The 26,886-nt window shown below is 39.3% G+C and overlaps 1 protein-coding gene across 1 annotated transcript in view; it reads left to right on the top strand.

The window, feature by feature from the left end:
• Positions 1-1,352: 1,352 nt before the first annotated feature.
• Positions 1,353-26,886, top strand: part of PKD1L3 (polycystin 1 like 3, transient receptor potential channel interacting) — a gene marked incomplete at both ends in the record, with an annotated part of 40,925 nt that continues 15,391 nt past the window's right edge. Inside the window, 24 exons of the mRNA XM_080638392.1 lie at positions 1,353-1,803; positions 2,343-2,507; positions 5,445-5,630; positions 6,399-6,509; positions 6,930-7,077; positions 8,738-8,958; positions 9,602-10,006; positions 11,089-11,187; positions 13,791-13,998; positions 14,744-14,864; positions 15,113-15,254; positions 16,413-16,558; positions 17,026-17,220; positions 18,070-18,195; positions 19,568-19,750; positions 20,834-20,958; positions 21,822-21,948; positions 23,090-23,224; positions 23,911-24,136; positions 24,571-24,764; positions 25,198-25,428; positions 25,652-25,753; positions 25,969-26,147; positions 26,493-26,639. Of these exons, the coding sequence (XP_080494518.1) occupies positions 1,353-1,803; positions 2,343-2,507; positions 5,445-5,630; positions 6,399-6,509; positions 6,930-7,077; positions 8,738-8,958; positions 9,602-10,006; positions 11,089-11,187; positions 13,791-13,998; positions 14,744-14,864; positions 15,113-15,254; positions 16,413-16,558; positions 17,026-17,220; positions 18,070-18,195; positions 19,568-19,750; positions 20,834-20,958; positions 21,822-21,948; positions 23,090-23,224; positions 23,911-24,136; positions 24,571-24,764; positions 25,198-25,428; positions 25,652-25,753; positions 25,969-26,147; positions 26,493-26,639 (4,373 nt within the window). The remainder of the gene's footprint in view (positions 1,804-2,342; positions 2,508-5,444; positions 5,631-6,398; positions 6,510-6,929; positions 7,078-8,737; positions 8,959-9,601; positions 10,007-11,088; positions 11,188-13,790; positions 13,999-14,743; positions 14,865-15,112; positions 15,255-16,412; positions 16,559-17,025; positions 17,221-18,069; positions 18,196-19,567; positions 19,751-20,833; positions 20,959-21,821; positions 21,949-23,089; positions 23,225-23,910; positions 24,137-24,570; positions 24,765-25,197; positions 25,429-25,651; positions 25,754-25,968; positions 26,148-26,492; positions 26,640-26,886) is intronic.

Raw genomic sequence — 26,886 nt, 5'->3', positions numbered from 1 at the left:
CCTCCACCACAGTGCATTTTCTCCCCCTTTCGTCTCCTCCCCACAACTGCCCTACACATTAAACACTTATGAACTTTGTCTTGAAAACCCTGACCTCGGTTCTGCTTTACTTGTGAGCAAGGTGAGTGAACTGAAAGTCCAGAAAGGATTTGGGATTGAAAAACACTCTCAAATGCTTACTGGATGCAGTACACATACTTTAATTTGCAAGAAAGCTTTACAGTTAGAGCTGCCTGGCATGCTGTCCAATACGTGCATTACCTTCAGCTCAACAGTGCAGTGCAGGTGGCATTTCTGCAGTGCGGGAATTCAACCAAACATCTCTGCTTCCTGCCTCTCTGTGATTCAGTAGCTGGCTCACTCATCCATGTCTAAATATAAGTGCATGTCCTTTCAGTGTCAGGTTATGGTGGTATAAATTAATAATAATTGCATCGAATTCAGTGGAGTTAATGCCAAGCACAGGAGGATTGCAGTAGCTAAAGGCCCTTATTTGGACTGCATTTCTGGTCACCCAGTGGCCTTGTAAACCTGATGGGTATCTTTTGTAAGGAAGTTCAGAAGCACTTAGGGATTTCAGCTCCTAAATGTTGCTGGGCTGGCTTCCCAAAGTCCATCAGCAGTCTTTGGAATGTGCACGTAGGGCTCCCAAGTAGTTGTGATGATTGAAGCATCTTTTCTAAATCACTGTTTTAACTTCTGTCCTTCTCTTCTACCTTCCAGCAGGTATAAATACTGTAGCTCTATATAGTTAACAGCTTAGCTTTTAACAGAATGCTTTTAAGGTATTTCATTTGGGGTGTGGAATTCTAAACAGACACAACACTTCAAAAAGATGCTTACTTGGGACAGTAGAGATTAACCTGTGCCTGTGTAAACAGGTGGACAGGACATGACACAATAATTATAGACATTGCATTAGCATCCAAAAGAAGCACCTCAAATTATAATTATTGAAAATAAAGCAATCTAAAACTATTACACGTATCTAGAGGACCACTGCTTTTTCCCATCTCATAATTCCTTGTGTTTCTCCTTTTGCTCATTCTCCTCTCATTCTTACTATTTTATCTCTTTGTTGCTGTAAAGATCTCCAGTTTCAATGGTCACACAATGATGCCTTTGATGTAGGAGCTTTATCTCACTTCCCCACATGTCCAACAGCAGCATATATCAACTTTTTCTTCTCAGCTCATGAGAAAAGCAGTACTCTAATTAATGTATTCTTTTCAAACTTACTTCACTGGAATGAGACATTTACACAATAGACCTCACAATGGCCATTACAATGACTTATCATCAACACCTGTGTGTATCCTCAGACACAATCACCATTATGTGTCAGAAGCAATATGTTTGATGTTGTATTCTCCTGTTGTTCCAAGCAGCAAAGAGGAAGGAGAAATGCTGATGACGTGACATCTCAAGCTTTTGAAGGCAGCAGCAAAAAGAGAGGTGATGTGGTAAGTGAGACGAGTGCCATGCAAGGCACTGTGCTGAGAATGTGGCTTGGGATCACAGCTCTGATTTCTCTTGCTCTATGTTTGCCCGTGGAGGAAGCAACTGCTGATGAAGGAATCCCTTGCTCAAAGTACCAGCTAGCTTTCAACCATGCATGCTATGAGTTTGTTAGGCTCCAGCGTACCTTCGCAAGCGCCCAGAGCTGGTGTGAGAGAAGAGGAGGGCACTTGGTCTTTATTGAAAATGAGGAAACCCAAGAGTTCTTGCAAAAACATATTGCCGAGGATCAGGAATGGTGGATAGGACTGACCTCAGACTCCTTGCTGAACGAAACTTCTGACGGTGGGTGGTTTGGAAATCATGTCTGCTTTAAAAATGTATGAGTGCTTGCTTCGCATGGTAACAAATGCAAAAACTTACTTCCTCTGTAGGCACCTACTGAAAAGCCACTGTCTCTTGTTTTTGTAACTTCAGATTTACGTTAAGATGTTTTTAATTGCCTGCTTCACTTCCCAGTTGCATGTTGTCACCCTTTCCATTGGGTCTTGTGGTTGTATGAACACATGGTGAGTTAAATCCATTTCCTGACTTAGTGAAAAAAATGTGCTCTGTTAGGTCTCTAGGGGAAGAACAAGCTGAGACAATTTATCACATTAGGAAGTGCTGCAAGATCTGATGCAAGGGAAGTGGTGGAATCTTGAGGCTGGGGGCACAGGGAGAAGTGGTGGTGGCTCCTGTAATGATTATATCCAGTTAACATCTAGTTGAAGATTCCTACATGTACTAAACCACCTCTGTTTCAGCAGGAGCAGGGCTACAGACTCTGTAATTGTATTAAATGTGGAAAATGAGCATTCAAGACACGCTTACTTTGTTCACAGGGTCAATGATTTGGCTGGACACTTCAGTTATAAGCTACAGTAATTGGTACAAGGATCAGCCATCTCCCTTCTCATCCGCATGTGGGTACATCCTGAAGAATGCCAAGTACCAGTGGGGTGTGACTGAAAACTGCAGCCAGGAATTCGACTTCATTTGCGAGTTTGGTAAGATACACAACAGCTGGATCTGAGAAGTGAACATGCATGTTCCCAGCTATGCATAAATTGCCTTGTTGCTTTGAAAGTGGCTGCTCAATAACTAAAATCAAGCTTATCAAAAGTGAACAAGCAAAAAGCCATATAACCGCAGCAGGTGCTCTTTTTCCAGTGTGCTGATGTTAAGATCTGATACAAACAAAGGAAGAACCAGGAGATGTAGGTGCTTGACAGCTAGCCATTAAGGCCCAGGTTTCCAACAGAGGCTAGTAGAATAGAAACTGATTTGAGAGTCAATCTGAATGTGTAGCAGTCCATGTCTGCAGTGGACATAAGGTAGCTAGTTTAAAGTCAGTTCGAGAGCAAAGCTTTTCTTGTTTCTTCTCAGAGCCTTCCACCAGCTGAAGTCTAAGGGCTTCCTCAGGATAAAGAAGCAGAGAGGAACCTGTACTTCCTGGTGGCATTTTAGTGCTCAGGCAGAAAATCTGCAGACCCCTTTGTCTCTTAATTTGTGACCTGGAAAGGAATGCCAGCATTGCCATCCCATTCCACATGTAGATACAAGGGAAATCAGTGTTCCTCACACTTTGCTCATAAGCCAAGCATTTTAAACTGTAACTAGAACTAAGGTCATAAGCACTGGAAGGACAGTCTGGCTGTAGGTTCCCTCATATAAAAAGCCTTCAAATCTCGTATGCGAGTACAGGTTTCCACAAGCCCTAGAATTGCTACTGCTCTTGTACAGTACTGTACTGCTTCTGATGCAATTAACAAGTCTTTCCACAATCAGCAAAATTAATAACATTCGGTTTCCTGTTCTGACTTTCTGTTCTACATCCTCTCCCTCCCCTCCTCCTTCAGCACTATGGGTCATTCCCATATTCCCAGCATGTCCTACCTCTACAAACACTTCTCACTCCCTCAGTTCCCTCCACACCAGTTCTGTGACTGCTCCAGAGCTCCAGCTATATGTGCTGGCAGTTGAATCCCATATTGTGGATTCAATAGACAATGGGCTGTAATCCCCACTCCTATTAGAAGCGCTGATGTGACTCTTTCTCTTCTACCTAGCTATTGATTTTTACGAAATTTTAGGGTGTTTTGAGGTTTATATCTATAAGTCAAACTTGGCTGAAGATGACTAACATTAAAAATAATGGGGAAGAAGAAACTGGCAGACAGCACAATTCCTGAAGCTTATTTTCCTTGCAAAACCAGACAAATTGTTTTTCCATTACACCCACGGTAGACAACTATCTGTTTGTAGGGAAACTGCCATCTGTTACCATAGGATCTGAATTCAAGCCCATAACATTCAAAGAGTGTTTGCATTATTGAGCAACCATGTCCTACACTACATCCATCATTCCATTACCCAGGAAACCGAGAACAGAGTGAGGAAATTATAGCCTTGTTTTCAGTATCTACAGGCCATGGCCATTCATACACATACAGAATTTAATAACAGGATAGACTCCTTTTTCACCAGCTCTGCATGCAAGGAATTAGGTTAAATATCCCAAAGAAACAGGTACAATCTTTGTATTAGTTTCCCTAGGTGCTGAATGTATGGAAGCTCTGCAGACCCAGTGATCCTTAACACCTTCATTCACAGCTACTGTGAAGCTTGGTTCACATTAACATTGAAACATCAAATGAATTGTATAGGTAGCTCCAAGTGATACCACTGTTTGAATTTAATATCTCTGATTCCTGGTAACTTACTGACTTGATGATTTGAGCTAGGTATGTGTGCAACCAACCGAACAGTCAGTGTTCTGTCTTCATCTTTTCTTTGATCATCTATCCCAGGACAATTTGTGCTTCTCAATGCAAATAAAAACTTTCCTTATTATTATTTCTTATTATTTCTTTTCTTCCATTTGGTGCTGTGTAGGTTAGCAATTTATTGTAATAAAAGTATACATATTGAACTAGGGTTTGTACGTAGGAACACAGACTGAGTTCTATGCATTTTTCCATAGAAAAGCTGCTAAGATAGCAAATACTATGAGAACACTACGAAAAGCAAAGAACAAAAAAATGCTTGAGATGATAGTCTGTATGAGAATTGAACAGAAAATTACTTTTCAAGCTTATTTAGAAAGCTCTAATCTGTAAAATGATCATGTTGCTATAGTTACAGCCAGGCTTAGATTTAGCCTTTAAATAACAATAGCACACAATTACTGCAGTGTGCACACATCCGCACTGGTAATCAAGGTTCTTAAGAGGAATGATCATAACAGCAACTGCAGGACAATGTTTAAACCTGAGACAGCTGAAGCAAAAACATTCTTTTGCAACACTCTCATATGAGAGCAGCCTTTCACATCCTCCTCTACAGGGTGATAAGTATCCTGATTACTATAGGAAACTAAGAATTCTGAAAGACAATTAACTGTCCCAGATTAATCAAAGAATGAGGTGTATGCGTTTAGAAATATGACCTTACTCTTTCGAGCAGGTGTGCTGAATGAAGTCAGTCTAATATCACACAGGAACAAAGATCTCTCTGTAGCAGAAATGGGATCACGTCCCATACTTAATATGCAAACTGTTCTCCACAGCAATTCCCTGAATTGCCACAAGACTCTTTTGGAAGTAAGGAATAACTAAACCTTCCTTACTGCAGGTACTGCAGGTGAAAAAAATGATAAATGTTTTCCACAAAAATGTGCATACTTTTTGGTTAAATATTTTTGTTTATTAAAAATGTTGTCTTTTTTGTTAAAAACAGTAAAAAACATAGATCTATTATGCTGGATTTAAAAAAAAAATCTAATTCTTTGTTCTTTCTTTTTTTATTATTTTCTTAATTGTTTAGCTTAAAGGGAGAAAGCAGAGAACAGGGAAACAAACAAAAAAAATAGCATTTGCAGGAGAATTGTAGCAGGATTTTTCAGAAATTGAAAAGGTTAATTCTGAATTTTTTTCTCTTATTAGAATCTGACCAGAGCATTGCTTGTGATAATTACAATGCCACTATACAGTGTGGGTCAGGAGAAGTCATTCAAATTAGAGACAGCTTCTATGGACGGAAGACCCCCCACTACTGTGTATCGGAGACTCCTCTCCAGTATGATACAGAAGAAGGCTGTAGCTGGATCAGTGTCAAAGACGAAGTAGCAGGTAGTGTGTTATGGTATTGTTTGCCAGAAGCATAGAGTGAGTGCCAAAGTTCCTGGTCCATATAATACTTTATCTTGTAGTTCAGTAGAGTTAGTGAATGGGAAAGTGGATTATTCTTAAAATGAAGGGAATCACAGAGAACTTCTGACATAGAGGGGAGGTTCCCACAGGAGGCTGGATAGAAAGGAGGGACTTTGTGAGGAGCAAAGATACAGGGAAGTAGAAGGGAAGCAAATGGAGAACAAGGGAGGACCTGGTTCCTGTCACCGTGTGAAGAAAATATGTGACACCAATTCCCCGATGAACTCAGTGGGAGACCCTAGGTTTGACTGAGATGGAAGAGAACATAATCCACACAAACCTAACTCCAAACCAGGAGAGGTGAAAATGCTGGCACCCACAGAGACACGAGGGTAGGAGGGATCTGATGCTGCTACCATGTGCCAAGTACACAGCACACTGCAGCTACAAGGCTCCTCTGTCAACGTGACTGTGGCCTGTCCTTATGGTGATCCTTGGGCTTTCAGCCAAAATTAAACAAAACATGTAACTTTTACCCTCTCCAAATCCAATAAAGTGGGATAGTGCTGAGAAATGACCAGGCAATAAGGAACACACAAAAGTCAAAGCGATACTGGGAGCTTGTCTAGAAATCAATGCCATGGTATTGCTTGCCTGCCCCTTTTTGTTTCTGTCATCATCTCTCACCTGAGTTGTTTTGACAAAGACAAAACACACTAGTTCATATAAAATGGTCCTTCTTTCCAGGCCAGTGTCATGGCCTTCAGGCCTGCCAGGTGGCAGCAGATGGCACATTCTTTGGAGATCCTTGTCCAGCTTCCAGAAGCTATTTGTCCATTCAATACCACTGCAAGGAAGGTAAGTGGGAGGGGGCTATCAACCTCAAAAGCCTGTTCTGCTCTTTCCTGTAACAGTGTGACCAATGATACTTAAAAATGACTGCTCCATCCTCAAGGAAGAACCTGGAGAAGCAGTGACCACTAAAAATAGGCACAAAAATGTAGCTTTCCTGTCCTAACTGAGGGGTTGTGATAGGATGCAAAGACAGGAAGTTCAGTCACATAAAACACACTTAAATGAAATTATGTTCAGAAAGAATAATCTCGATCAGTAGGTATGGAAAAGAATCAGCTCCTTGTCACATCACTAATACACTCGAATTAGCAGCAGTATTAGCTCTGTTTTGAAGACGGCCTGCTCTCAAAAAATGAAAACGAATTAATGCTGTAAGAAATGTAGACAAACAATGGCACTGAATTTTTGCGTTATATGTTACAGGTCTGCAACTGGTTGTAACAGATACATGCTTTGTCTTTGAAAATATCACAGTCAGTTTGACCTGGCTGCTCTCTCCATACTCTGGCAACATTTCCTGCATCATTAGCACTGGAGATGGACACACCGTTGATCCTTACTACCCTCTAACGTAAGATATAGCCTTCCTGTATCATCAAACAACTGGTAAACTTCGCTGCTTGCATTCTATTGAACATTCCATGTTTCTTAAATAAGATGTCAAAAATTAATTAGATTGATAACAGACCATACATACAAGACATTTGGATTCTACAGAAACTTGTTTGCAATTAACACAGAATTATATGTCAAGCTGCCAACCACAATCTTTCTTTCGCTTTTATTTTGACAAGTGATTTGTGTTTCTTACTAAGAGAATTTATTCCAGATCCTAAGACAAAAAACAACTGAAAACATGTGAGTAGTTGCCAAAGAAACAAGAAATCATTGATTTCTTAAATTAAAAGGGTATTTTTTTCATAATATTTAAAATAATGCAGTGGCATTCTGGAGGGTTTTTTTTTGTTCTAATTGCATAAAAATTGTGTCTTTAAAAGATCAAACATTTTTCTGCTGGATTTAAAAGTCAGATTTTGTCCTGGTACTAGGAATAACAGAGAATGGCTCTAGAAATTAATTTGTCTACTAATGAAATCCTAGTTGAGTCAACTGGAAAGGTAAGAGTAGAATGAAAACCAAAAGGTAGTAACATACTAGAAACAGTTAAAATAAACGTTCTGTCAGAGCTACAGACAAGCGCTTGTAAAGAACGTGAAAAAAAATCTTTGATAGTGAGCCTTTACACAAAATACATTTACTAGCTGTAAGCAAAGGCTTGTTGTTTTATGGAAAGATCTTTTACCTCACTAAGTCACTCACAGTCATACTTTTCTGTTTCCTGTGTCCAGTCTGAAACTTGCTCTTAAATTATCTTTTCTGATCTGATCTTGTCATTGGCATGCTCTAAAATGAAACCTTTTTCTTCATTGAAACAGCTAATGAAAAATATGCATTATCAAGGATGATATGCCCTGATCTTTTTTGCATTTGCTAGGTGGTACCATGATAAGATGATAAAGAGTTCAGAGAGAATAGTGTCAGGAATAATATTTATTTGCCTTCCATGGTGTATGTCATTCAAGAAGGACATCCTCAGGTCCATTGCACTATCTCCCTAAGCTTGTTAGTAATAATAGCAGCTACCACAGACTTCATACCCATTCATCTCCTATTGCTATCGTGACTGGAGCTGCACCAGACCCAGGAGTGAAGAGACATTTTTGCTGCCTCTTCATAGGCAAGTGTAGAAGTAGCTGCACATGAAAGAAATAAAAAACCAAGGGAGTGCTCTGACAACATGCTGAGCAGCTTCCACTGATTTATCTATGAGACAGTAAATAGCAAATAAAATAAAGAATAGAGAATTAAGAGCACTGTTACATGTCCTAATGTGCAGTCATATGTCTGCGCTCAGAGCTAAAATCACAACCCAGATCTAATGTTGCATGTTACTGAACTGTAATCTACCTGCTTTACAGCACAATCTACCTACCCTTATCGATATGCTTTCAGAACGACCACCCCAGTACACAACTTTAATGACACTGTAGCTGGAACAAAGCAACATTCTTCAACCCTAAAAATTCTACATAAATAGATGAGGGATTACAGAGAGAGTGCTGAGTCAGAAACATGGGAACTGTGACCGCTGTTACCACTTAAGGCTAAGGGCCTCCCAGGACAGTATTTCACAACAACCAGCTGTTCTCTTTCTGTTCTAGACTGGTCAGCAATGTCACATACAGATACTCATCTCCTGGGGAGTTTACTCTCTTTGTGGAATGCACCACCAGCGAATGGCACGTGGTGGCACAGAAGCGGGTGACTGTTCAAGATAAGATGGATCGACTGAGCATTACTGGGTGCTATAGCCAGTATGAAACTGGGAACAGCTCTCACTGCCGTACACTGTATGGGGAGTTGTTGTGGATTCAAGTTGAACTCAATGGAGGTGAGAGTAATTATCTGCATGATGTAAATGCCAGGAGAAACATTACACCACCCATGGGATAGAAGCAGGATTTTCATTATGCAGAACAATGCTTCCTTTTAGTGGATGCTTTCCCTCTAATTGTTATATTCCTGCAACTGCACGCTCTCAGCTCCATTGGAGGGGTTCTTTCTCAGGGCTATTACACCACCTCAAACATAAGCATACGACCTTTTTTCCCTCTGCACAGAGATGACAAAGCATGAGCATAACTTTAGTCACACACATGAAGCAAGCAAGAATATTTTCATATTTCAAGATAGGAATACATAGAATTGCTTCTCCTAGGGTATGAGGTTTCCACACTGAGCTGATCACATTTGCTGGTGTACATTTAATTCCTGGAATCCACATATATATATGTTTAAAAAATAAAATTCAGTAGTGTGTGCTTGAATTCTTTTGACTGCCCTAACACTCCCAGCAGAAAACATGACAGAATTCAATAGGGAGTCTTAAAGGGGCACAAAAGCACTTGAAGTGACTTTATTAAAAGTGACTGCATTGCTGCAGTGCTCTTGGGACTCCTTTACAATACCTGAACGCTGCACAATCCAACAGCCTATTATGCAAACTGTGAGAAATCTGAACTGTCTTTTTGCAGGCAGTGGAGTGACCTACATCATACTGGCAGATAACATGACACTCACTGAATCCAGTGCAAAGGAAGGAATTGTCCCTCACAATCTGACACTTGACAGCACCTCTCAAGAGCTGCTAGGCCCAGGGATACATCAGCTGGAAATACGAGCATCCAGCAACACAACTGCATCAGACATCTCTGAGAGCATTGCTGTTCACCTGATTGAGCCAGTATCTGGTCTCCATGCCGCATTAGTTTCTCACACTCTGCAGCTGGGGGAGGATTTGGAGGTGAATGTCTCTGTGACTCATGGTGCCCCAGATAAGCTGAAGTTTGAAGTGACTGGATCTAATGAAACTCACTCTCACAAAGAAGATGGCCCTCACGGGGAACCCCGGGTGTACATCATTCCCATGAACTCTGAAGGTACAGCATGCTGACATCTTCTGTATTTCCAAGACACTCACAGCTGAGTGGAGGAGCTCACATAAACAGCATCCTGGGGTAGGGGATTACAGTACAGCTGAATTTGGTAGCTTTTCTAACTGCTCAGACTTGGTCTGCAGAACAGTGTGAACAGCACAGTCTTACCCACTTGTGAGCAAATACATTAAACTGGCAAATGGGTCTCCACACAGAGACCGAAATCAAGGCTTCACCTGATTTTTGCAGTAAAAAATGCATATTGCACCAGGGTTTCTTTTTTCATGACATGACCTGATTTAAGTACAAATGATGACATTTTCCTCAATCAAACTGTTTTCCTCCTGTTTGTTCATATGTGTAACTTTTTGAGTCTGCACACCTCTGCCTTTTACACCACAGTAAACAATAATCTGAGGAGATCTCAGTGAAGAAAAGGGGAGCTTTTCTCTGTGTCATCTCCAACACTTAGTTTTTGTTGGACTTATGAATAAGCTTTTTAGTAATTTTTTCTTTCCATTATTAAGAAATCAGAGTCTTTAAAATGTGAGATTAAGGAGAATGTCCTTAACAGTTAATTCAGTGGCAGACAATAGAAAAGTTTCCTCCTCTAATGAGCTATTAAAATCCCATGCCAAAGCTGGAACACTAAAGCTAACCATCATTTCATTTTATGTTTTAAAATTATTCAATATTGAAAGTGTTACTGGGTCTCCTTATACCCATCTTAACATCCCTTCCCTTCAGGCAGAAACTTTCAAACAAGACAGCTGCTCTCTCAAGATGCCTAAACTCACTTGGACCACAGGATTTGCACATCCCTAGTCTCCTGTGTGGTAATATCATAGCCAGCTGACAAAGAATAGCATTGCAAGTCCTAGGACAAAGGCATCTGAGTTATTAAAAAGCTGAGATAAAGAGGAATAACATTCCTTGAAAAGCCTTTCAGCAGTGGAAACTCATCACAAAACTGTCAAAGCTATTAACAGAAAAGAATAGGATTTTCTTCATGAATTGGATTTTATATCCTGAACATGATGGACTGGTCCCACTGTTATTCTTAACTGGCTGTTTGTCTTCTCTAGGTACTTTCCTAGTGAAAGTGGTGGCCATGAATGCATTCTCAAACATGAGTGTGGATCTTGGGTTCATAACTGTGCTGGCAAACAGTTCTCATAAAAAAGGTAATTGCACTAATCTGGCCGTGCTGGGTTTGACCACATATGTGTCTTTTTGCAATCAGAACATTTCATGGAGTGTTTATGGTTTGCATCTAGTAATTGCTTTCCTTCCAATAACAGTGCTGAAAACATATATGGAGGCTTCTTCCTGATGAAGGCAGATTCTCTGGCTTTGAAGTAGTCATAAATTATCATCAGTCTGAATATGTTACACATCACACATTTGCTGGTTGTCCTAGAAATAATTAGTGAAGTTTACAGCTTGGGACATAGCTCTGAAACCAGGAAATATTTGCATCACAGCAGTCTCATAAATTACTGTCAGTAAATATTTCTAGATGGCTCATCCTTACATTTACAAAAGCAGATTATAGCAGTAATACGGTGACTTTAGTATTAACTTCACTGATACTTTTCCTGTGCTTTCCCTCATTTTTTCTTTGTACGTATATGAAACTCCATCATGTGAATTTATTTTGATTTTCACCATTATGTTTGAAGAATCAGGATCATCTTTTTTATAGTATGTGACTAGTTTGTTGTTGCAGTTTTACCTATTGTAACAGGGCTGCTTATCACAGTTCTACAGTCTGATTCTTACAGCACATCTTTCAGACTGCAGGTCATCAAATCATGTGTATTTAAGTCACATTCACTGGAGATGTCTGAGAGCTTTATGGATACCACTAAAATATTTGGCTCTTTATTGTATTTAACAGATTCTGTTAAGGAAGAAGGCATCTCTGAAACAAATACCCAAAGGACAACTGTAAGCATTATTTACAGATCTTTCTTTAAGATTGGAATGCTTAGAAATTTTTCTTATCAGTAGAAGTGCTGCATAAGATAATGAAAAGAAGTATCTCTAGTATACTCAATTATGAACTAGATTTTCTGTGCCCCATATGGTTTAACATAAAATCTACAATAAAAGCCTCTGAGACAGGTGTGTTTACAGGCATTCAATCTACAATTCATAGAAGACTGCAAGTAACAAGATTAGAGAAAATGAACTCTTCACAATGATTCAGTTTTAGAAGTTGCAATGTGCTTAGATGGATTTCTTTATCTACTTCACTAAAGCAAAGCTGTCTTAGAGGGGCTATACTTCAAGCAGAGTTTAATATATTAGTATATTGTTTCTAAGTGTTTTCTGCTTCTGTGTTGGAATGTTTAAGTTACTTTGCAAAGAAGAAATTTCCAATTTATGGCAAACTCAGTAACTAATGATACACCAATTGCTAGAAGCTGCAAAACTTTAATAAAATTACTAAATAGAATTTTTTTTTATCATAAAGGTCTAGTTTTTAAGTATAACGCTAGCAGCAAATGTCTGCTACAGAAGATGTGCTGCTTCACAAGATGGCATGATGCTTTACAGATTGCTTGTAATAATATAAAAAACCAGAGAGACATAAATCTAACTCAGAACTAAGTTTATCACAGTTTGTTGCACAGAAAGACAAATTCAGTCACCTCCTTCTTCTCTTTATAGCTGTAATGTACCCAATTCAGATAAAAAAGGAATGTACTAGAAGAGGTACTAGAAGGCAAGTGATTGGCCAGGGGTTAAAAGTCTTGGTCCAGAAGTGGAAAATTGAGAGGAATTCGTTTCACAACTACCTGCATTAGTTTTGAAAATGGAGCTGGGCTCCTGAGCCACTTTGCATTTGGGAGTATTTTGCCACAGAAATTCTCTGTGTCATCTGCTTTTATTCCCATAGCTTTTACTCCCATTCTACATACAGGGAAATACCATTTAAACTACAGATCTGCATACAGTGATTTGGAGTTTAAACTTTAAGACCTTTTTCATTACAAAGAAGTAAGATACGTGTTTATACATGATCCTGTTCTAACTAATATTTACTTATTATTTAGGATCACAAAAGAAAATGCAAAATATATATTAAACCAAGTCGCCATGTGGATCCTTTCACAACTGTTACACTTGGCTGGCCAGACAACAACAGTAATTCCAGTTTTCTTTGGTCCTGCGGTATGTGCTTTTCCTGAACTTTACACACCAGCTTCTATTTGATGAGTAACAAGCTCACTATCATGTCAGATCATGTGAAAATCTGACTAAAGGATGGTTTACCCTCTGACTTTAATGTTTGCCACTCACTGTACATGAATGTCCTTCTAATTTACCCTGGTTTTAACACTGAACTAATTATTCTATATAATATGGATTAATACTCATTGTCTTTTCCCAGAGGTTTCATTTTTTCAAGAGCTGTCTAAGCCCTCACCCTCATAGCCAAGAACTAATCCCAAATGACTTACATAGTTAGGCATTTACAAGGTACACGTGTCTCAATAAACCAGCAAAAATTAGCATTAAACATGATGCAAAAACTTTTCTGGCTGAAAACTGATTGAGATTCAGGACATCTGTGTTCCGTCCCCATATTTATCCCTGACCTCATGTATTACTTCAAAGAAGTTAGTCTGTACTCTGAACTCTGACTACCTACTCTTTAAACTGGGTCTTGGAAACTTGTTTGCTCCATAAATCTCTTTGAAACCTATGGCAGGGAAGTCCTTTATAAGGGACCTGGGATGTTATGACTATTCTAATTATAAAGGAAATGTTTGTGCAGGAGCTTGCTGGCCTGCATGGAACGAATGTGTGCAGCAACAGATAATCCTAACCAACCGAAGTGAGGTGCAAATCCCACCCTCCTGCCTCCCTCCTCCAAAATCAGCAGTGACTGTCACGGTTACAGTCCAAAACCATGGCGATGAAGAGGGGCAGGATGAGCAATGTCTCTATGTGACTGCAAAACAACGACTGCAACTGGAAATCAGGTCTGTTTTAAAACCCAAGTATTCACTGCTTAATATTATTACTGAAAAAAAAAAAAATAGTGCAAGGTCACAGTTACCAATAATTACAATAATAATGAAGTGATAATGTACTTATTGTTGTAAACCTATTTTAGGAATTATCATCATAGGAATTACAGACAAAATGGGTCTTGCTGTATTTTCCAGTCCATATCTCTGAATAAAATCTTTTTATAAACTCAATAATATTCTTCCCAAAACCATTTAGGGTTTTTGACCCCACTATATCCTTTCAATGTTGGATATTTCCATATGCAAACCTCAATGAAATAATGGGAATAAATGCCATAAGATATGTCTGAGTTTTGTTTGTACTGTTTGTACTAGACACCCAAATATACATTACAGCCTTAAAAGTATCTGTTCTTCAAGCCTGTTTTTCAAGACTGTAGTGCCTTATTAAAGAACAGTGGCAGTTCAATGATCTACTCATATAATCATGTAAGGAGCTTAAACAGAAGCAGGCTTCATTTGAGAGCCTGAATCAGTTTTGTGACATAGTTTGCAGGTTCTGGGCCACAGTCATGTTGAAAATGGAGATGAAAGTTGCTAAAACTGTTGCTTTAAAATCAAGTATTTTACCATTTGCAAGCCATGTGTCCTTTGTCTCATACTGCAGGGCTTTTGCAGAGTAAAACCAATCAGCATCAAGGACTATGACATCTCACACAGTTACCCCCTGTAATACCATCTTACTTCCTTACAGGTGTGAGGCAAACTGCAAGCCAGTGAATGCTAGTGAGGACGTTGTTTTGAGTGTCTCTGGACAGAAGGACTCCCAGGCCATATATTATAACTGGTATTTAGATAACACATTCCAAACCAAGGTGAGAGCACCACATTCACCAGAAATACTGCACACATTAAAACAAACATCTATCTTGAGCGAAAGCCATAAGAGTGATATGTTGTCAGATGGATTCTCTGCAAATAACAGTGAAGACTGAGACAAGAGGGTTTCTGGTTTGGAAGGGGTTATAATGATGACCACCTACCCTGCTCCTGATACATCACAACAGAAATCAGAGCAAAGTGTCTCTAGAGTCATGTTTTTCTTTCCTCTCTGATTTTCCAGCCTATGGCCCTCCCTCCAGCCTGTGGCCTGACTGGTTTCTGGCAGACCTCTTTGAATTTGCTTCAAAGCAACACATCCTTGTTGAGAATAAACTGCTCCTTCTTGCAGACACAGGGAGAAGCTTTTCAGATTAAAGTAACAGGTAAGGGCAAGCAGGGTTTTTCCGACTATCTTTGAGTTTAACTATCACACTGATGTTACACACACAGAGCCTTGCTGGTGAATATGCACTTAAATTAGTCCACAAGTTGAAAGGTGTTAGTTTATATGTGGGTTCTCTAAAATAATTAAGAGCTAAGTTTGGTCAGGGCTATTGCACAGCAGGACAAATTCAGTTTTCTTACTCCAAGCTGTTAATAACTTTGTTAAGGCCCATGTGGTAATGAAGCTATGCTAAATGCTTGAACAAATAATACAGCTTTGCTTCATAATGCAAACACTGCTATGTTTATAAGCAGGAAGTCCTTTACTGTCAGAGTGGTGAGGCACTGGCATAGGTTGCCCAAAGAAATGGTAAATGCTTCATCCCTGGCAGTGTTCAAGGCCAGGCTGGACAGAGCCTTGGGTGACATGGTCTAAGGTGAGATATCCCTGCACATGGTAGTGGGTTGGAATTTGATGATCTTAAGGTCCTTTCCAACCCAAACCATCCTGTGATTCTATGCTGTTAATAGTTCTTTTCCTCTTATGGCTTATTCGGTAGCAGGATTTCATTTCTGATTAGGCCCACCCTGGTGTTCCTGATGCCTGCACAAACAGTATCACTGCTAAGCAGGCTAGATTAATGTCTGAAGATCGGTGCTGCCGAGGCACGATCAATTGCTGACGCTCTGCTCCTTCCACTCCCAGCAATGACTCAGCATGGCTATGGGGAGGAAACATACCTTGTCAGCACCGTGCCTCCGCCCCAGATCCCCACTTGCACTGTGTCTCCCAAGCAGGGATCAGTGCTCACCACGTTCAGAGTCTTCTGCAGTGCTCCTTGCTTGACAGGTTCATGCCAATCCAGTCACAACAGGCAGCTCACATACTGCTTCTACCTGAAACCAAGTAAGTCCTGAGGTGAACTGTTTGGCTAACTGCTTCTCCCTGTTCCTAACAAGCTCTGTTAACTAACGCAAACAAAAGCAAAGGCACAAGCTGCTCTGCTCCCAGGGAGACAATAATGATTCAGTTGGGCCTGTATAGAGCACGCCCAGAGTCCCCTGTTTAAAGACACATCGTTTTTAAACAGGAGACTGTTTAAAAATATGCCAACATGTGTGGTATCTGTTAGGTGACTCCCTCTTTCCTGTTTCAGATTCTCTCCTGGACTGTGGTCCGGATCCTGAACTCTTCCCAGTTTATCTTCCACTTGGAGAAGAGGAAAATGATTTCATTTTACATATGACAATTACTGTTAGCAACGTCTTTGGAGATACAGTTCAAACTAATGCTTCAGTGAAGGTACACAGTAGAATTACTTTATTTCAAGACCTCTCAAGTAGACACACAATTCACTTTTGGAGCTTATTCCTACTTTATACGTATCACTTCCTTCTTAATGTGACGTAATGACCATTCTCCTATCTAATAGAGACTATTCCCTGTGGACTTAAGGTAGACAAAAGAATCTCCCACTGTCCTTTTTCTAGAACAAAGTTTAAAAGATGATCTCTTTGGACATTGGGCAGCATAAGCTGTCTTTAGTGAGACTGGAGCTATTCTATGTAGACCCCAGAAAATCGCTTCTTCCCCAGTGCTCAAGTAAGGAGATCCTCATCAGACCTCTAAGACTGCACCATTAAAAACTGGGGAACACAAAGTTTTCTGTCCCACTCCAGCAAGGCTGTCAGTAAGACGATCATGGAAGGAGTTCAAAGATAATTATAACAGCGCTGGCAATGTTAAGAGCATATCTGATTTCTTCACAGGTTGGACATGCAGATATGATTGATGGGAATGTGACCCTGCAGGCTATTGTATCTGAGAAGGCAAACACCATCCTGAAAGACAGCAACAACAGCATGAGTCTTTTGCAGCTGTATAAGTCAGTGACCTCTGTCCTTAACCAGAAGAGCCAAGACGAAAGCTTTAACATATCTTTACAGACAAACACACGAAAAGAGGTCAGCCAGACACTTGTTTTCTTGCAGTACAGTGCAATATAATGGACTCTTCATATTCTTTGACAGCTCCAAAGTAATAAAAAGCTCATATATCACCACCTGAAATCAATGGAGGTTTCAAGGTTCCAGCATCTGTCTCAGTGTTTGGCACAGGTTTCAGCTATTTTTCACTATTTGCCCACATAAATAATTTGGCTTATCATCCATCAGTAAAATAATTTATTCTCAATTCTTATTTCATTAATGTAAACGAATTTGAACGGTGTTTGAAAACTTAAAATCAACTTGATTTTCCACAAACAATTTAAATATTAATAAAATGGCCTCTTCTGTGGGATAAATATCTGATTTTCCCCAAAAGTACTAGATGGCAGGTAATTTTAGTTTGTTCATTTAAGCTACCAGCTTATGCTTCAGTTACAAGCTTATTATTTGTACAGTGCTTTGAGTCCTTCAGATTAAAAGATCTAGAGAAATGCAATGTATCCATCAGTTATGATTCATTACTGGAGTAACATCAATCATGGCTCTGGTTTCTCTGGAAGTGGCATTTATAAAGTAATTCACATACATTAGTACAAATTCTCACAAGTAAATCTCCTTGCTATTAATGGATATTAAATATATAAATTCTCTGTACTGGGAGGTAACATAAATCTCATGATTACACAGTTACTAAGGCAAGTGGCATCTTGTCAGTAGACCTAATATCATTTCAAATGATTCTTGTTGTGGAGTCTTACTCTACCACATAATTTACAGCAAGCCTAGCTGTCAATGTACAGCACTATTTGCACAGTCCTAATTAGCATCTTATTCCTTTGCCTAATTATGCCTTTTCATCCCAAGCTCCGAGGGCTGATGCTGACAACTCTCTCTGCTGTTAATGTGACATCAATGCAGACTGTTCTTAAGATGTCAGAAGTATTGAAAGAAATCACTTACAGGAGTGAAGAGCTGTCTGTCTCAGCACAAGTAAGAAGCAATCTATATTATACCTTCTCACACTAACAATATGGACTCTATTGTACACTGCTGACCTTGAAAGAGTTTCAGTGCCTTACAATTATCTGTTCTTACCCATTTTTTCAAATGCACCAGCATGTGTATTTTGACCAGAAGGAAATGTATTTTTGCTGTATAGAGTAAGTGAATTTATTCAGATATTTACTCAGATATTTATTCTACAATTCAGGGTATAGGCATCTTACATTTTAGGATACATTTTTAAGACAGAAATCTTCACTTAGTCAGAGGCTTGTTAGGATGTATGTTGTATCTTGAAGAAAAACTGTCCAGCAGTGTTTATCTACAGTTTTCCAGATCCATTTGTCCCTGATCCATGCGCTGTCACAAAATGAATGTAGCAAGCTGTCAGTGAGGCAGGGACTTGTCAGCGCTCAGGGAAACCGGGCACAAATGCTCAGATTAGCCTCACGAAAGTATTTCTTGAATGTCATGGCAACATGGCACTATCAGTAGATTATGCTATTTATGCATAAGGAGTGAGTGTGCACATGGGAGGAAGAACAAACTGTTACTGGGGAAGTTTCACAAACATGCTGGCAATAAAAGGAGCTGTCCTGATTTCTGATGTATTATACAGTTGCAGCCAGACAATGGCTTGGGAGCATTTCAGCAGCATGTGGTTAACTTTGGCAACACAAGAGCATAGCTCAGATTCAGCGCTCACCCTACAGTAAGGCTCCTAAGCGTTTGCAGACTGTGGGAATGGCTATGTTCAAGCTAGCAATGAATTTGCTTGGCTCGCTCACCATCCTGGGCTGAAAGCTGGCCAGTGCTTTCACAATCACAAAGCAATCACTGGCTGCATTCAGGCACCAAATACAAACTGTAAAACTTATTCTCCCTCGGCACTCAGCACAGCATAAGGCCAAAGGTATTACTTGCTGTTAATCCAATAGGGTTTGTGAAAACTGAGATTGAAACACACAGTCACTTGACATTATAGTGATATTTTTTGGACACACCACTCAAGAATATAACCTAATTTACAACTTTACTGTATATCTAATCTGTATCCTTGCCCACTGTTTGACACACAAGCTTTGTTCAGATGTTATTAATCTTGATTATGGAATAAACCTGTAGAAGCAGGCTGCATTTTTCATGTCTGTGTTATGTTTTAGTATACCATGTAGCATATCATCTTTATTGGTGTTTGAGTATTACCTCAGCACAAATAAATATAGTAAAAACAGCATTAGCCACAAATATAATGTGATTACCTATGTTCCAATGTTCAGTAAATGACACAAGTGTCATTTACATTTTTGTCATTTGCGGTACCAACATATATAAACTTTTCCCCTTGTTTCCCATGCAGGTGGAAGCAAGCAACATTCTAAAAGGTGTCAGTGCTTCCTTGCTCACTGTAAACACAGAGGACAGTAGAGATGATCAGAAGCTAAAAGATGCAGCCGATTACCTATTTAACGCAGTAAGCAATGTTCTTAAAGCTTCCGTAGGAACCAGAGCTGTCAACACTTCAGTACCAGGGGCAGAACAGGTAATTTTGCTTTGGTTCAGGTTGTAGTGGGTTGTTTGTGTGAACATTCGCTTGCTCTGGAGGGTTTGTAAGAGGTCTGCTGGCTCTCATATTTTTAAATTGGCACTGGGTAGGGTTCATGGTGTCACCATGATGGACTTGGAACATCAGCCAAAACTCCACAGTTAGTTAGACCTGTTAGACTGACATCTGCTAACAAAGATGATAGAAGCCTCTTAAGGTTTATTACATTTAAGGCTGAACAAGACAGAGTACCAGGGAACACAGCAGCAGTGTAGGACCTCTAATGGACGACAAGTACACACAGACGTTTTTCAGATCTTATTCTATACCCTTCTTTCCTCCCATAATTCAGGGAAGCTACGGGTATTCAATATTCCTGAGTGGCCCCACTGCTTCAAAGCTGGAATCAGCTCTGGTTGCTGCTTACACTTTTCCACAAAGCCCACTCTGTTTTTCTACTCAGAATTATGCAACATGTTTGTTTTGTCCTATCCTTTCCTATCAAAACATGAATTGTCCCAGTTTCCTTTGTGTGACTGGACATACTTTAGGGTATGTCCAGTTTATTAATTTTCAGTTTATTAATTATCATCACTGCAAGGGAGTAGGGCATAAAATAAGTCTAACCTGAGAGAAAAGGTTATGAACTGTTTAGACTCCCCTGGGATAACACACTAATAACACACAACGCATTCTAGCTTCTGCAAGTAACTAAACCCTAAAGTTTGCTGCTAAAGGGCATTAGTGTTCAGAAGTACAAGAATATATTGAATTAAATTGATGTCATGTTTGTAGTGCTTCAAATTTCAGTGTGTACAGGTATAAATAATAGAACATAAATGTAAAAGCTGTAAAATATTTATTTCCTGTCTGCAATGTTTTAATAGGAATTACAGAAATTGAATTGCTGATTGATTGGAACAACTTTCTCTGAGTTTAAGTAGCACATCACCAAGTTTGCCAGCTTTGTAAGACACTGAACATCAGTATTTATTCCTTAAAGGACATAAAGGATGTAATGTGCCTTTTGATGATTCTGAAGAGCTCTGTTGCAAGTTTTACCCTCTAATCCTGTTCCAGAGTTCAGTGTCCCACCAGCTCCTGAATACAGTTGAAAATCTACAGAGTGCCCTTCTGTTTGGTAAAGAACCAGATGATGAACCAACAGTCCTTACCACTCCCTCTGCCACAATGTATACGCACAGGTAACAGTAACAGTGTCTCCCACCCAGGCTCCTCCCAGTTAATCAAATTTGCCCAAATATTCATTATGTTGCCCTTAAATGGAACCACCCAACTAAATATGTAGCATAATGACAACTTACATGACAACAGCATGTTTTTGTAGTTTATTTGACAAGAGTGCAAAGAGGCTGTCATTACTGATACTAGTAACAGCTCGGACTCTGATTAGCTTCAATACCACCAACTTAGAAATTCTCATGCTGTGTCTTCTACAACCAGTAGAGAATTTACTATTTCCTGGATGAGGCAGTAGTCACTTACCTTTGAAATTACGCAGAAAATTCATGTCATGTCAGTTAAGCTTTCTTTCTTTCCAAGTTTCCAATAATATGTTATACACAATTGTAACCAGCTTGGCAGAAACAAATAAAAATAATAATTAAAAAAAAGCATCCTGACAAGCATTTTCCATTCCCTATAATCATGCCTAAATTGTTTCCCGAGAGCCTGGGTTTCATCCATCCACATTTAACTGTGTATTTAAATCAAGAGCATGTTCACAGAGAAACCAGGTACGTCTTTCACATAAGTACACGTAGTTGGGTACAAGCTCCTATCCAGATACACCAATTGCATCTTTTTTTTTTTTTTTTTTTTTTTTATGCTTCTGTGGTGGCATTGTGTGGAATACAGATTAATGTACAAAGCATTTACTGGCAGAGCTAGAAATAGTTCTGCAACTATGTTACACTCATGGAGTTACAAAGCTTTTTCTCTAGATATGAAGTCCATGCTATTGACGTTCTTTCCTGTGGTTTGTTCCTTCCCTCTGCCTCCTCTTTCTTTTACTCTGTTTTGCTTGTCTCCAACCCTAACTGTACAGATTACAAACAGAAAACATGGATCGCACATCCATTAGTATCTCCAACTCCAGCGCTGCTAGCTTTACTCTTCCATCTGCTTCCTCTCTCAATATTTCAGGAGTTGATGATGAAACAGTGGATATAAGGGCAAGTAAATAGCTTTTCTCTGAATCAATATGATACACAACTTACATTTGCAATCTAGCAGTTTTAGAATCTTTTCTCCTTTTACAGTAAATACACAAACACACAAGTCATCCCTCCTGTCATGCCAAGAAAGTAATTTGAAATATTTTTGGTCAAAGAAGACTTCATTTAGCTTAATTGCATGAGGTTGGTTCAACAAGCTAAGGAGAAAAGTTTAACTTCCCCATTCCATCAGCCCCTCACATACACCCATGATTCATACTTGCATGGCTAGACAAGGCAATGGAATGAATCAACACCTATAAACCTATTTGCTGTTTGTTTACATCCCATGCTCTGTGGAGGACACAACAGCTCAGAATCCATGTCATCATTAACACTAACCTGCAGCAATCCTGTCTCATTCCAGCTAGAAATAGGTGAGTTTAAGGAACTCAGATCCTACACAAGACAAAAGTTCTGCAAATATCCTGCTAATAACACATCCCCTATCTGAATTAGGAGATGGTGTTTTCCCCCTCAGAACAATAGACTTTATGTTATTGTCATATTTTACAATACATTTTTAAAGACCTCTCTGGTCGATCTGACACTCTCAGGAAACACCTGCAAAAAAATATTTTTTTTTCACTGCAAGTTTTTCAGCTGTGCTAGAAAATGCCCAGAGCCCACTGAAACCAATGGAAAAACACATCCATTGACTTACCTGAGCACTAAAAGAGGCTTTTGAATTGTTGGACTTTAACGTACTCTTCCATGTACTGCTATCATAGCAGATGCAGACTTCTGTTCCTAATTCCAAGAGGGGTGCCACAGCCTAGCTTTGGTGCAGTTACTTTGAAAAAGGCTTATGCAATTGTGTTTCGATATCTGGTGTCTAAAAGGCAAAAGGGTGCCAACGAATGGACAACAATAAACACTGTTGTACACATAGCATGTTTCACAATCAAAATCACTTTCAAGGTTTGTGTTTAACCTACCTTAGAGATAAGGCAACTTCTTATTTAAATCTGGAGTCAGGTCTCTTTTAGGTTATGTCCTGTTTGGGTCTGAGCTCAAGTTTTCACTATTCAGCAATTTAAAGTGTGAATATATGAAATATGGATGACAGCTCAACTGATTTTTAATGTCTTGCTAACAGATGGTGAGCTTTGCCATGAATCCCTTTTTCTTCAGTGACACCAGTTTTGACATTAGTGGAACAGTGGGAGGTCTAAGTCTAACTGGTCTGGATGGCTTGATGATACCAGTCAGCAATCTCAAAGAGAACATTGAGGTAAATGCACTATTTCCTATTCCTCTCCCTCTTTTTTCAATTTTTCCTTTTTCTGTTAATGAACAGCCATTTGTGTTATCATCTTCTGTGAGATGACTGCAAATAGTGGTAGTGTTCATTATATCACATAACAGGATGTTGTCTCTGCATTTGTGATAAGAGGATTTGTGTGATGTGACAAATGAAATAATAGGTATTTATGTCTTTTCTTAAAGAGGAGGTATCTTATTCTTCATTTAAATGGATGTGAGAATGCTAATGGTTGTAGAAAAAGAGTCCAGATTACAGTCATTCCAAAACACAATGTAATGCCTTATTTCATCATCCAACAACTATGTGTTTATATTACTATTGTTTGGGCATCTTAGCTGATGTATAAGCTGACATCCAAATCATTTGTACATGCACTCCATGTAGCCAGTGTTTCAGTCATAATCTCAGCTTTTAGCTGAGAAATGCACCACAGGTCATAGTCTTTGGGATGAGTCTACACAGGTTTCAAATGAACTTCTCAGAGGTTAGCTGAGAGTATTGAGAAAATTACTCTGAAGCCAGTATTTTTGCTGGCCATGCTGTCCCTATATTATGAAAAAAGATAATCTAGCATGTGGCTATATTGTGCTCACAGACCATAGAAGCAAGATGCTTTGCTGTATTTAAAGCTATGTCTTTCTGTTTTAAAATAGATAATGTTACCAAGGCTTTCAGCAACTCAAGAAGATAAGATTCTGTTAAATCTGGGCAATTTTAGCACTTTCCAAGTCAATGTTACCTCAGAAAACACATCTATAGTCATCCACCTGGAATCTGAACGTGACATTCCATTAATACTCTACTTAGGGTATGCTTATCATCCAAATGAAACTAACTACATTTTGAAAAATCATCTGTTCTGTAAGAAAACTGCTGGAGGTAAGATAACTTGTTAGTGACCCATGAACATTGTGCATTCTGGGCTCATATAACCAAAAGGCATTCACCGCCCATAGCAAGCCAGGTACAGTCAGTATGGGGAGTGCTCATCCATGCATATGCTTAACAGCACATGCATATATTTGCAGAATGAACCTTGACCGTGAGTTCAGGCATCTGACTAGAAAGAAACCTCTCAAAGGAGTTTCAATCTGTCATGCTCCAGGGTTCCAGTCTTTAGTATTGTGTTCTACCACTGTTCACTAACAGAAGCAAAGGGTGGGATGCTTTGAACAATGAGTTGCTAAGAATTATTTCATCCCTGTTTCTTCAGTTTGTTTATTTGATTATATGCAATACATATATTTGATTATATGCATACTACTTCTTAGCATTTATATATGTACATCGAAACTGAAATATTTATGTTCAAGGTGAGACAAACACCTGGGTTGTTAGCCCAGAAGAACTCATTTTTGGAGAGGGAACCTACTATTTCATGGTTTTACAAGATATGGGAATGGATTCCACAGCCTATGACAGGCTAACTATAGCTGTCACTTGTTTTGCATCCCGCTGTGTGTTTTGGGATGAGCACCAGTGGAACTGGAACAGCTATGGATGTCATGTAAGTAGAGCCATATAAAACAATGGTTATATTATACTCTTCAAAGTCAGCTATTATAACCACCATCTTATAGTAAAATGATAGCACTGAACTCACACCATAAAAAAAAGATCATTCTGAGATGTTTAAATAAACTGAAGAAGTTTAGTCACACTGGGCTAAGCTCCAAATGACATTTCTATTTCAATTTCTTGGGATGGGCTTTTATATAAGAAGAAATAGGACCATTCTGACAAGGTTGTATTACATTATAATGCCTGCTTCTGGCTGACATTAGAACTAATGTTCCTTATTGGAACTCAAGCAATTCTTTTGTGTATAGTAGTTCTTCACAGTAACTTACCAATCTCAGCACTGTCTTTTCATTTGCTTGGTAAGTTATCTAATACTTTGAAGTCAAATATTTTATCAGGATTTTTTTTCTGTTTTTTAGGTAGGACCAAAAACAAACCCTAGAAGCACACAGTGCCTCTGCAACCATCTGACCTTCTTTGGGAGTTCCTTCTTTGTCATACCCAATGCTATAGATGTTAGCAAAACTGCACAGCTTTTTGGTACATTTGTGGACAACCCTGTGGTGGTGACAACCGTGGGATGCATCTTTCTGATATACGTGCTTGTGGTTATTTGGGCTAGAAGGAAAGACATCCAGGATGATGCCAAAGTAAGTCTTCAGCTAACAAAGACTGAATGTATTTAGGCCAATTGCCACTTTGCCTAGCCTGTTTTAATAGGAAGTCTTCAACTAGTCCTACTCCCTTCCCTATAATTCTGTTTACCAGTAAGTATACGTATTGCCCACAAGATGACAAACTCCTATCCGCAGCTTTAAGGAATTCATACTTACAGAACAGCTAACACACCACTTGTATTATGTCATTCTGCAGGTGAAAATCACAGTACTGGAAGACAATGACCCCTTTGCTCAGTATCGTTATCTTGTGACAGTTTTTACAGGACACCGCCGTGGGGCAGCCACAACCTCTAAGGTATCAATGGCATTGTGTGGTAAGACAGTTTAGGCACTCATTTAGAGAACGGGATGAATAATGGAGCACCTAAGTCTGTTAAACAGGACAGCTCAAATGGAACGTCTAATCCACAAAATCCTCAGATTTGATGAAAACAGGAAGAGCATGACAGAGGAATAATCATACATAGGATCCAGATGTGCAAGTCCTCACTTTGCTATCTTATTCTCCAGGTGACTCTCACTCTCTATGGACTGGAAGGAGAGAGTGAGCCACACCATCTAACTGATCCTGATACACCAGTCTTTGAACGTGGAGGAGTGGATGTTTTCCTACTCTGTACCTTCTTCCCTCTTGGGGAACTACAGAGTATTAGATTGTGGCATGATAATTCAGGGGACAGTCCATCCTGGTAAGTGGAGATCTGGAGATCCTGCGAAGTAAACATCCACAAGTATTTTTTTATAATGATAACAGTTTTCCTTCTCTAGCACTTGACAATTATCCTTTCTACAGTTCTAGAAAGGAAAGAAGTGTTAGTTTCTCATTTTTGCAGGTCAAATCATAATCTAAACTGCAGGACCAGGAGTGCTTTCCATATCCTGTGTCCACCAGGATGGGATGCGTTCTGTGCCTTACAGTTTAGACACAGTCTTAGAAGCCAAAGGCCAGAATTTGTCCTCCATAGTCCTGTTGAGTTCTGAATTTCACACAACTCAGTTACAGATAAGTGTGGCCTGTATGTTTTTTCCAACAGGTATGTGAATCGAGTATTGGTCCATGATCTGGCATGGGATCGGAAATGGTACTTCCTCTGTAACTCTTGGCTAGCTGTTGATATTGGTGAATGTGTCCTAGATAAAGTGTTCCCAGTAGCTACAGAACAGGACATGAAGCAGTTCAGGTACCTTCTATTTTATGTACATTTTTTTTACTCTTGATAGCAATCAGTCTAGAAAAGCAGGTATGCAAAAAAGATCACACTCTAGACAAAAATGAAAACAAGGGAGGTCTTTCCATTGCCCTCAAATGACTCTGGACAAGGAAAAAAGGAAGTATGGTTAAGTAAGTCTAATGGTAACCCTAACAGTGATACCACACTGGAAATGTCCGTGTTAAAGGATAGTCTGACAAGACCTATAAAAAACTAA

The sequence above is a fragment of the Psittacula echo genome, assembly GCF_963264785.1.
Source record: "Psittacula echo genome assembly, chromosome: Z".
Lineage (NCBI taxonomy): Eukaryota > Metazoa > Chordata > Aves > Psittaciformes > Psittacidae > Psittacula > Psittacula echo.
Note: the sequence above shows the minus strand (reverse complement) of the source record. Positions and strands in the feature narration are given on the sequence as shown.